This window comes from Engraulis encrasicolus, chromosome 22, assembly GCF_034702125.1.
Source record: "Engraulis encrasicolus isolate BLACKSEA-1 chromosome 22, IST_EnEncr_1.0, whole genome shotgun sequence".
In the NCBI taxonomy this organism is placed as follows: domain Eukaryota; kingdom Metazoa; phylum Chordata; class Actinopteri; order Clupeiformes; family Engraulidae; genus Engraulis; species Engraulis encrasicolus.
The window spans coordinates 36,166,842-36,179,341 of record NC_085878.1 but is presented as its reverse complement, the minus strand read 5'-3'; the positions used below and the strand labels follow the sequence as shown (position 1 = coordinate 36,179,341).

The window sequence follows — 12,500 nt, the reverse complement described above, 5'->3', positions numbered from 1 at the left end:
TTAAGAACATTTAGCCAATTAATAACAAATATCAAAACAACATGAAAGATAAATAACAATTACCCCATACAATGGTTATGCTTGGAGAACGTTTATGGAAGACATCCTTTCCCCAAACTCTGTTCTCCCATCTGCATCTAACTTTTTCCAAAGCCCACCATCGTCCTTTTTTCAGACTTTAGGAACCCTATAGTCTGCATCCAGGCATTTTCTTTTAAAATTGCAATGTCTCCGGCCTCCACATTCCTATTTGAATTGAATGATGCTGCCATGGCCTTAAAGAGATATTGGCTTAGATATTCTTTCCTCCATCTGGCCCAAAATGGCTCACACAGACACTACATCTGCTGCCCCTATCTGCTCGTATGGATTGCATCCTTTTCCAAAGGAGTATGGTGTAGATGACTTCATCATGAGCAGGTGCTTGGGCTCATTGGGAGAGAGTGGCCGTAAGCCTGAAGTATCTCCAAGTTATTTGCAGTAAATAGATGGTTGTTGACTGTGGACATTATTTTATTGAAGGAACATAGACTACATGAAGAGGCCATCGTCTGTCAACCCATTGAGCTAGAACTGAGCCACTAGAACTCGTCACTGTTTAAAAATATCGCTCCATACTCCTCCAGTGTGGATTTGAAGATTATGACAGAAATCTCGCAAGTTGTTTGAAAGCACTTTGTCTTTGCTGACTTCTTTTTTTTGGCTTAGTCCAGTTCAGCCTTTGTTCAAACGAAGTTGCAAATGTCATTGTATGGCATTTATGAATGTTGCAGTGAACCTATCTTGCATTATGCTTGGTCAGTGGTTTCTTGAAATAAATAATATGTAGTCTAGCCGAGGACTTATTTCTGAATCAGCAGCCGCTGTTTCAGCTCTAGTATTGATATTGTGGCGCTCGCTTTCACCAGCATCAAGGCTGAATGTCCATTTTCTTCCCCCAACAGTCTGAGATGTCAGCAATGGCCACAACCTTAGTTATTCTGAGAAATGATACAATTCAGCTTTCAAGATCTTGCCATAGCTTTGAAGTGTAAAGCATCTTGGGGATCTGTATACAGTAAAGGTTTGATACCATCCATTCAATTCACACACCGCGCACATGCCAAATCTTCTGATGTACAATAAGCTGAAAAAACTTAACTAACAGATTGGTTCACTGTGACATTACAGACTTAAGTAGGCCTACATTACTATTTGCCCATTTCCATTCCGATCAGAACAAATGTCTAACAGCCATAGCACATAGTATAATTTCAGAATATAACAGGGACTGAGAACAATGCTTTCCACACCTCACCTCACCTCACCCCTATACCCGTTTCTTCTTTCACTCTGAAAACTTCTTCCATAAGCCCTACTTCAGTTTGAATGTAAAAGCTTTGTTCACTTTTTTGTTAGATGTTTCGTTCAAAGTAATGCTGTTCAGCTTTTTTGCTTGGAAGATGAGGATATGTGTTGAAATTTAAGACCCCTGTTATAAGTTTCTGGTTGCCAGAATGGCAAATCCCAAGTCAGAATGTATTACAAATGACTCTGTGTAATGTCATGTAATCAAAGTTATTCCCCTATTACCATATCTGGTCTATAAAACTTTTTCAAGGAATAGTACGGTGTTTCCCTGATGGAACGTTGTACATTATGACTGGCATATGGCTTTAGTCACAGCCAGTGATGACCTGTCAAGGAGCCAGTGCTCTGGAGCAATCATGGCCGATCAAATCTCCCACCTCACAATACATCACAATGGGCATTTTGACAGCGATGAGGCTGAGCATGAGGTGGTTCCCCAATATCGCCGTCTCCAAAGTGGGTACATGTTCTCATTCCGGGGGGATAAAGCCCCTTGTGTAAGTGGGAGGTAAACTGAAAGACCTATCTGATGTGAAACCCCTCATTTTAAATCCACTAACCAACTCCATTTCCCTCTTTCACACATCTCTGCTGTTAGAGCACTCTGCACGGTAGCAGGGCTGAATGCTGAAGCCAGTGATTCACCACTTGAGCACCAAACAATTGGTCTGATCTCAGGGCATGTTTTCACTAGCCTGGTTATACCAGACCACATATGAATTACTTCCTAGTTCATTTTTGGTCTGGATACTCGATGCCCTGGAGCACTAAGATGGGAGGAGTGAGCTCAGCTCTGTTTTGAAATGAGTGGACCTGCTCTGACCAATCATGACATATAGTGTGTTCACTTATTGGCTGGGCCGCCTGGTATCCTCCCATTAGAAGCGTACTCATCAGACCATTCATGAATTACGAAGTAAGTCAAAATGAATGGTGTGGCCTGTCAGGCTACGTTTTCAGTGTAGCCATGGTTATAGTTTAACAACAGAGTAAGGAGTGCAGTGTCTCAACAGCCCATTTTTCCATCATTGGGATTTCTCATGTTAGTGTTTGAGTGATGAACTGATTGACATGAACGATGAAACAGAAACGAAACCCCAAAGCAAACTGTCAAAATGTCAATAGAACACTTGAAATTGAGTTGTATTGCTTAGAAACAAGTACATTATTGAATTGACAGACCAATATATGTGAACAAGAACATATCTCCCATGGTGAAGGTAGTAATAAAATCCATCGTTTGCTTTTGGACATCATGGATCACAGTGAAGTAAAACTTCTGGCATGAACATGATGCCTTTTTATGAGTCAAACACCAAAATTATTCTGCATACGGTAATACATTTTGATTAAAGTATTTTTTATTAAATTTTATTTTAATACATCATCATTCATGCATTTGTCCGGACCTGACGTTTCCAGGTCATAAAGGCCAAACTGACTTAAGGTCCAGATGGGCAGTAATGACCAGGCCTATGGACCAAAACCCAGGAGGGGACAGAGAACCCAAGGGACCAGACCAAACTGTCCCCCAACCTACACTCGCACGCACGCATACACGCACGCAAGCACGCAAGCACGCAAGCACACACACACATGTGCGCACGCATGCACACACGCACGCACACACACAAACACAAACACACACACACACACACACACACCATACTCCCCTTCCCCTAGGTACATTGTGCACCTGGTAGCATAGTGATTGTGAAAAGCCAAAATAATTGGTACAGGGGTCAAATGAACAGCATACGTGAATGGATAGCATATGTGAAAAATAATGTTATTAAATTGGCAGATTAAAAATGGATGGAAGGATGTTAAGGTTGGTCAGGGGTCAAGACCTTTTTTTCCCAGGCACACGTGAGTCCTTAATCATCTGCTTTTGAGGTCATGTGAAATGCAAATTACATGCAGCTACAGCTTAAAGGCAAACACACATAGACACAAATGGTATGCAGAATAACAAAATAATTAACAAACAAATGTTTAAATGGCAAAAAATATAAATAAATTACACCTTATAAAGTATAATCTTTAGAATGTCTTACATTTTTATTTAAATTGGTCATTAATGGTCTGATCTTCACCAGAATCGCAAGAATAAACAAACGGTGTCTGCCTTTAACTAAAACTATACCCAAACACAATGTTATCATAAATGAAGAGAAGACACCGGAGCAGCTCAGATGGGATGCTTTTTCTTTTTAATTCAAGTGCACAACATGTTAGGGACTAACGTTTCGATGGCAAGCCATCTTCATCAGAGTCCAAGATGAAGATGGCTTGCCATCGAAACGTTAGTCCCTAACATGTTGTGCACTTGAATTAAAAAGAAAAAGCATCCCATCTGAGCTGCTCCGGTGTCTTCTCTTCATTCAAGATTACCTGCCTCCCTCCCGTTGATGCACCAGATGTAAAAACAGAAGCGCGTGGAACCCCTTTTTTGACAATGTTATCATATTTTCATTGGTCATAAGATGTAACCATTCACAGGACAGTGAGGAATAAATAATTACACTCTTGCTTTCAATAGGTATTGACCTCCTTTAGCTACAATAACCGTTAACCAGACGTTTCCTGTATTGAAGATCAGATGGGCAAAAAATCTGAATGAATCTTGTCTTCCTCTTCTTTACAAAAATGCCCCACTTCAGCAAGGTTTCTTGGATCTCTGGAGAGAATAGCTTTCTGGAGGTCATGCCATATATCATCTCAATTGGGTTGATGACAGGGCTTTGACTGGGCAATTCCAGAATGTGTATTTTATTTCTCTGAGGCCATTTTAAAGTTGATTTGCTTCTAGAATATGGGTTGTTGTCCAGCTTAAGCACTGTTGTCCTGATTCTGATCCTGATTTTTCTGTAAAATATCTCAATAAACTGGTGAGTTCATTGTTCCACTGATAATAACAAACTTAAAAGAGCCTGAGGCACCTAGCCTTTAGCCTTAACCGCTACCATACTTAAAAGTGGAGTAAAAGTGGTACCGGTACTTTATTTACTTATTTTCCTCCAAACATGATATTGTGTGTTCCCCTAAACAATTCAACTTTAGTTTCACCTTTGGTTTACAAAGTATTTTGCAGTAATTCTGCGAAGCATATAGTACGGTATATATGCAAACCTCAAAGGTGCAGTAATATATTTTTTTGCAAACTCCCATTATTTTTTGCCAGACTGAACCCCATTCTTTTTGTCCGTTTTTGTCAATATTGTAGAAAGCCATACAGTATATCACGAAAGTGAGTACAGTCCTCACAGTTTTTGCAGATTTGTGAGTATATCTTTTCATAGGAAGGCATTACAGAAATTTCACTTTGACACAATGATTAGTGACCTTTTAACAACATATTTAACCACTTAAATGTCTTGTTCACTCAGAAAAAAACAAAATACAGCCATTAATGTTTGAACATGTACTCACAAAAGTGAGTACACCCCAGATTAAAATCCGGTAGAGAAGGGGCTGTTTTAGCTCGAATCGTCTCGAAATGAAAAGGGATTAAAAGGGAGGTCATCAGTATGCGTTTCAACCTTTCTTTGCATTGAACTTTTACATTTTGAGAGTGCACCTGGCTTAAACAGATTGGTGTGAGATTTGAATGCAATCCTTGTCGCTATCTAAAGTAAATTTGTTTATCTTGGTCTCTTCAGATGACACGACATGGTTCTAGTGATCCATATCCTTGGTCTCTTCATCTCTCTTGAGACCAAGATAAACAAATTTGCTTTAGATGGTGTCAAGCATGTGTGGTGGTAAACAAGTGAGTTTTACAAAAAAAGTGTATCCTCTCAATAGCCAAGCATGGTAGTGGGACTGACATGGTTTTGGGATGCATAAATGCTGTCAACATTGGCAATCTGAAATACACCTAAAAGAAACATGTATGTCAACATGCACTGTGACTACTGAAGCAGATCATGATATTCTCCGTAGGATTACTGTGAGGGGTGTACTCACTTTCGTGATATACTGTACGTCAACAGAGATGGTGGCAGTAAGTCTTCAGATGACTCTGTGCTATGTAGCTACTTGGGGTAGGCCTAATTTTTGCAGGGCTCTCACCACTTGGGAAAGAAGCAAAACTGTTAACCTGTCTCAATTTATGGATGCTTTTTCTAACTATGCATTTGTGAACATCAAGACATTAAGAAATGATTTTGTGACCTTTTAGTGATTTAGACAAATCAATAATTCTTGATCATAGGTCTTCAGAGAATGGTGCACATCAAACAATGCCTCTTGATCAAGACATGATTCTTAATCCCTTAAGACGCGGCATTATAAATTAGCTGTTAAAAGAATGGCAATGACCAAGTTGTAATGTATTACTAAAGGCCCCGTGCACTGTCATAGTAGTGTAGTACTATAGTAGTTAACTTTCAATGTCTATTACACCGTGCCACAGGAGGTATGGCGTACATTAAGGGGCTACCTGGTGTATGTTTTCCACTGGACAGGACAGCTGTAAGTGATTGCCCTTGAAATCCTTAAAATTGTGTAATAGTTTGTCTGGACTTCTCAAATTAGCTTTCAATGGATCCTTATCCAAGGGTGCACTTAGGCCTACTTATTCCGCGCTGTCCTGTGAATGTCTACGTCTTATGGTTAGTAAAAACACAATGACATGCAATTGTTTGTTGGTATTAGTTGAAGCAGACACCGTTCCATCACGTGATTCTGGTGAAGATCAGACCATATTAAATGACCAATTTAAGATAGGAAAATTTCAGAAATTCTAAAGGGTGTAAAAAACGTATTCCTCCCGCTGTAACTTCATCTCTCTGGAGGTCAGCATTGTCCACAGTCAGGTCACATGCTTCTCATTAGTGCCAGCCACATGCATAATGTGGATAATGAAGAGGTCTCGTGACACACACACACACGCACACACACACACACAAACACACACACACAAACACACACACACACACACACACACACACACACACACACACACACACACACACACACACACACACACACACACACACACACACACACACACACACACATGCCATCCCATCCTGATCCTGAAGCAATGAAATGTCTCTTGCAAACGCTTAAAAAAAAACCCTGTTTTGTTTTCTTTCATTAAAATACAGCCATTTGATTCGAAGGTAGATGAAAATACTATTTTTATTCTGTATATCAATGGCCTCAGGTTGTGTGCGCTGCACACTTGTGTGGTGGTGTGTCATGCAATGACCACTGGCACATGGAAACATTGCAGAATGATAATAGACTGGTAGAGAATGATAATAACACACTGGTGTTATGTAAACCTGGTCAGGTTTTTATGATCCTAGAGCGCTCAGTGGGTGGACGGAGAAAGAAAGAAAAAAAAGGCAGAGCAGAAAACATGCCTGGTGTTTAGCATGTGTGTGTGGGTGTTTCCAACTAGGTGCTTGAAAAAAAATGGGCAGCCAGAATGGAGTTTGGAGCCGTGTTGCTGCTGCTGCAGCTGATGTTGTTGTTGTTGTTGCCATAATCAAAGGCAATTGTTGATTGGAGGAATTGCTTCCTGCCCAAATGTGTCATCTTGCCAGAGGACAAGATTTTCTTTGTGTCTGCTTGCATTTAGACAAGGCTGTTGAGATAATGTGTGCTTGATGGATTATGTATGCTACTGACAGACCAGAAATGTGAAACCATTTCAACAACAATAAAAAAAACAAAGCTCGAGTGTTGTGCATTGAGTGTTATTCAGTTGTGTTTCATATTGTTGGGAACATTAACCACACACACACACACACACACACACACACACACACACACACACACACACACACACACACACACACACACACACACACACACACACACACACACACACACACACACACACACACACACACACGCAAACACGCCTGCATGCCCAGATGCAGGTGTCCACCCGCACGTGCACACACACTCGCGCGCATGCATGCACGCACACACACACACTGGTCTCAACATGGGGACATGACACAACAACTGAAACACATAGCGAAATATCCAACATGGCAAAACACCATGCATGATACAAAAATACATTTTAGATATAGAGGTACACACACACACACACACACACACACACACACACACACACACACACACACACACACACACACACACACACACACACACACACACACACACACACACACACACACACACAAACACACACACCTTTATATCTCATCTCCCTTTCCTCTAACCCCACTGTAGAATCCCCAGCTTTCCTGACAGACAAATGGAGGATTTCACACCAGCCAGGCCGCTGAACTATCACACAAGGACAACCTGTCCAATTCTATCTCTTGACAGCCAGTCATGGTGAAAAGCCCTTATTCTTTTACCTCACTGATCCTCAATCTCTGATCTGTAATGTGTCAGCGGTGTCAAATTCCACTGAATCCCCCTTTCCCTCTGGACCATCTTATGTTCACATCTCACCTTCGGCTCTCTCTATGACCGTCTATAGTCAGGCAATGATCTTTTTACTCCTACAAGACGAGGAATTAAGGCGTGTTGGTTCAGTAAATTCAATTTGGGTCCTCTTGAGCGAGCCCCAAAGTGTGATGACCAAAGCTCCATGTAGACTGTAGCCTATCTTACAATAATAAGATGACCTGTAGGTAACCCCTGTGCCTCAGCAGCTCTTAGTGTCTGGAGTAATAATCTGGCATGGTCTCATGGTTTTATTGGTCATTTTAGACTTTCCATACGGAGGCCCATTGGTGAAAGCATTTTCCAGGCTATATCGATTTTGAACATTTTGTCCTTTTGTTCGGAGTGTAGTCTAAGCAGATATGGAATTGTGAAAGAACGCATTCTCAACGTTGCCCTCCAGCGGCGCGTGATGACACAGGCAGGCATCCTCGTCATGGCCGTGGATGCATCTCATCTCAGCCCTTCTCTCCCTCCTTCCTGTCTCACACCACCCTTCTCCATCTCTCCATCTCCTGGCGCTCCAGTTTCTGGGAAGGCACAGAGCAGCTGGGAAGCACTGAAACAAGCACAACTACTGGAGCAAGTGCACGACGGCAGCAGGTAATCACTGTTTGGAAACTTTCGCTGGGGATGATTTAGTAGTATTTCACGAGGCGCAACCGCTGCTGAATGGTTTTTTTTTATTTTAATCTGGTCCTTTGAAACGGAGGTAAATGATGGTCGTTGCAATAGACTTACAAAACCAGTTGTAGCTATGTCCGTGACAACAGTTTGTGGCAACAGTTTGTGTAGCATATCTTGGAAATAGTTTAGCACACTTTGACTTCAAAACACATGTGCAGATATGTGCACACATGTGCAGAGGTGCATGAATGGGTTGGAGTAGACTTTTCTACACCAAAGACCTACTTGGGTGTAAAGAAATTGGATCATCTTTGCACCGAATGTGTTTTATTTTAGCCAGCTCATATTGCAGCCACGATCCTAAAATCACATCCTTTCTGTTGACTTGTAGCTAGAATCGCTTGCTGGCTGATGGGCGGGAAACGAGTGTAGTCAAAAGTGGCTTTATCGCAGTTAAAAAAAAAAACGGTTTTGTTTTCCTCTAAGACAAGTTTCAATGGAGTTTAATGGACAGCTTTGGGCTTGGCTTCCGCGTGTGCCTCAGCAAGTTCCTAATGAGCACATTCAGAAAAACCCATTTCAGTCACACTGCAGTCCGATATGAATCCGATGAAGTTCTCATTTTGAACGCTTCAGCAGACAAAGTGGAAATCATATTGCATTAACCCACGGCAGCGCTCAGATGAAGACTTCTTGCACTGAGGCATTGGTTGGGAGCTGTCCTCCATCTGGTGCTGAAATAGCGATAACGCCCTATCAGACTGGCTCTAAGCGACTGTACCGCGTTGGTTGTCTCTAAAGCGTTTTTATTACAAGATGATCAAGGATGTTTAACTTCATTGATTATACATAGTGCATGCATGCCCTCTTGTATAGCCTACTAAGTGCGATAACATTCACGTGTTAAAAAATATCTATCGTTGCGTGTTTACGCACAAGCATAACTGTATATCGTGTGATGAAGTATGTATGCGTGATTGGATGAAGTTCTTTTTGCATTGTGTAAAATAACGTTAGTATAGTTTTAATACTGCAAAATGCTCCTAAGCAACTGTGCTTGTTTCACCTTTATATTTGAATTCAGGGACCACCTCTGGATCAGTCCAAGGACAAAAACCTCTCAACACATGGAGCCATTTCATTTTCTTTTGCCAGTAAGGGACATCTAAACCACTGGAACATGTTTTTTAACCAATAGTCTGCTTGCATTTTTCGTGTCCTAAACTGTGCGTGCTGCACCCAGGACCGCTCTACACCAAAGGGAGGCTTGGTAAATTTAAGCCGCAACAGACATGACACCTGTTGCCTATCCTGGTGAATGACTGACTTGATTGAAGACTAATAAGTCTGTGGGGAGATTCAAATTAACCGACAGTGTCAATCACGTCCAGTCAGCAGTCCAGCTTCTCCAGTTCTCTGGCAGTCTGTGGCTCTTTTCTCTGCATGTAAGCAAGTGAGGCTTCATCAGTCTGTTACCACTGCACCCACTCCCCACCACACCTCTTGCGCTCCCGGTGACCCAGCAACAAGCCTTCCATCCGGCCACTACTGTCTGTCCACTCCCACTCCTTCACCGTCCCCAAGCCCCAGGATGAGTGACTCACCCGAAGCCACCTCCCCGGCTGCAGCCCTGAGCGGCGTACCCTCAGCCTGCGTCTCCAAGGTGGAGCTGCGCGTCGCGTGCAAAGCCCTGCTGGACCGGGACACCCTCAACAAGTCTGACCCCTGTGTCATCATCATGGTGCAGAACCAGGGCCAGTGGACAGAGGTGAGAGCCCTATAACCCTGCCCTCCTTCCATCCCAACTCCTTATTGGTTCCTCTCTTGTCTTGTCTTGTCTTGTCTTGTCTTGTCTTGTCTTGTCTTGTCTTGTCTTGTCTTGTCTTCTCTTCTCTTCTCTTCTCTTCTCCTCTTCCACTGTTGTTTTGCTGTTCAAAAGATAAATTACCTCCCCCTCCTCCAAACATCTTTCCTCTCCTCTTTTTTCTCTCTGCCCTGCACAATTGTTTTGCTGATCCCAAATGTAAAACTGCATGAGGTAAATTGCAGTGTTAATCTTCAATACGCTGTTTGCAAAAAAAATCAATTGTATTTTCTGTTTGTGCGAAGCCAGAAATAAGGTGATTACATAATATGAGGAAGTGTGGTATTAATGAGCATGGTCATTAGCACCATGTCCAAGCCTGTGGGTGAGGGCTGAGTGGGTTTTGTAAGTTCAGAATAGCAATGACCAAATTGTAACCTATTACTAAAAACTAGTACTAGTAAAAGTAGGCTAGTACTATAGTAGTAGTAGTGATAGTATCTTTATACTTTCTTTCTTTCTTTCTTTCTTTCTTTCTTTCTTTCTTTCTTTCTTTCTTTCTTTCTATAATTTCTTAATGTTTAAACCCGGCAAAGGTGTAGGTTTGGCTTGGAAAGTGGTGGGGACATTACCATGGCTAATAAGTGGTGGGGACAAGTAGGTTTATCCCAAAAGTGATATGGACATGTCCCCACCATCCACACCTAAAATTACGCCCACACAGTAGACATAAACATAGAGAGTTAAAAAAAAAAAAACAAAGACGCATAAGTCATGTCAACACGCCACACTCACTGCAGTGACCACAGAGAAGAACCTGTGAGGTGGTTTCCCTAGTAGAAGTCTTTTCAATGAACAGTGCAGCACTCCACTGGCAGAACAGTGCCCATTACAAGACCACTCATCACCACTTTGCCATAGTCATTTGGCACGGGTGGCAGTCAGAATAAGGCTGTAAACAAGTCGCCCACTTTTTCTTCTGCCGGCTGCCACGTCAGAGTATATAGTCACACGCACAATGGTCTCTAGAGCCCAGTGTACTCCATTCGGTGGAGAATAGACAAGGCTGAGAGAGATGGTTTGGTTTTTTTTAATCTGGAGAGAAGAGCAAGCAGAGCAAGAGCGAGCTGTCTGCGTGGCGTGCCAGACGGAAGGATGAAGTCTTAATCCTGGCCCCATTATCTTAGCGGCAGTTGCGGTATGCCACAGCACACACAGAGAGAGAATGAACGCATGCTGGAACCACATGACATGCATGCACACACACACACACACACACACACACACACACACACACACACACACACACACACACACACACACACACACACACACACACACACACACACACACATGCACACACACACACACACCAAGTTGCAGCTGGCTCCAATGGAATCATCTCTTATCTTGGAAAAATTTGTTCTTTTTCCTTCAACTGACACATCTGAGTCAGGCAGTCAGAGAGGTGGCTCTGTAGCTACTGTGCCGTATAGCGCAGTGGTAATGTCTGGTGCCCAGTGGAAAAGCAAAGCCTGTTAAATCTGCAGTTCGATTCACCTTGTCCGGACTGAGCAGGGGAGCGCACTGCCAATTACGGTCTCTTTGTTTTTCTTCCTTTTTTTCTTCCCCTGTGTTTCTTTCGCTCAGGCCACTCCAATGCTGATCCATACACACACACAAAAACATGCACGCACACGCGGACGCACGCACGCATGCACTCTCTACCATGTTCTGAATGCCTATTCTTTTAGCACTTGAAAAGCACTCAGTGAAACACTCTTTAAATCATGTCTAAATATAGTGTTCAATACACATTTGCAAATCAAAGACCCTTCAGAATATATTGAGGCCTCCCCAAGAGTCTTTCTTTCCCTATCTGTGGTGGTGTCCTTCAGTTTTATGCAGATGCACTTTCTCCATTGACATTTTAAGCTTCGGCATTTCTTGTGACGATTTCGTGGAATCGGGAGAGCCTGGCTAGCACTGTTCATCTTCTTCTCTTTTTATTGCAGTTCAAATAGGCATCCTGGGTGAAGGAGGATAGTGTTATCTCTCCAATGTCTCTTTGGAGAAGACATCAGTCGTAATTAATCAAACCACCATAAAAAGCCCCATCCACCACCCCCTTACCCCTATCACTCTACTCCCCCTCCATCCCTTGCCTCAGTGACGCTGTCAGGGGCATGAACGTGAATATGAATATGAACTAGTTCATATGCCAAAACTGAATAATAGGCTTAACGTGAGTCGTGGACTTTGATGACGTGCAGATATG

At 42.5% G+C, this 12,500-nt stretch overlaps 1 protein-coding gene across 1 annotated transcript in view; it reads left to right on the top strand.

Annotated features, from left to right (window-relative positions):
• Positions 1-10,009: 10,009 nt before the first annotated feature.
• The window catches only part of cpne7 (copine VII), a 45,998-nt gene continuing 43,507 nt past the window's right edge, over positions 10,010-12,500 (top strand). The window contains exon 1 of the mRNA XM_063188941.1: positions 10,010-10,186. Within this exon, the coding sequence (XP_063045011.1) occupies positions 10,010-10,186 (177 nt within the window). The remainder of the gene's footprint in view (positions 10,187-12,500) is intronic.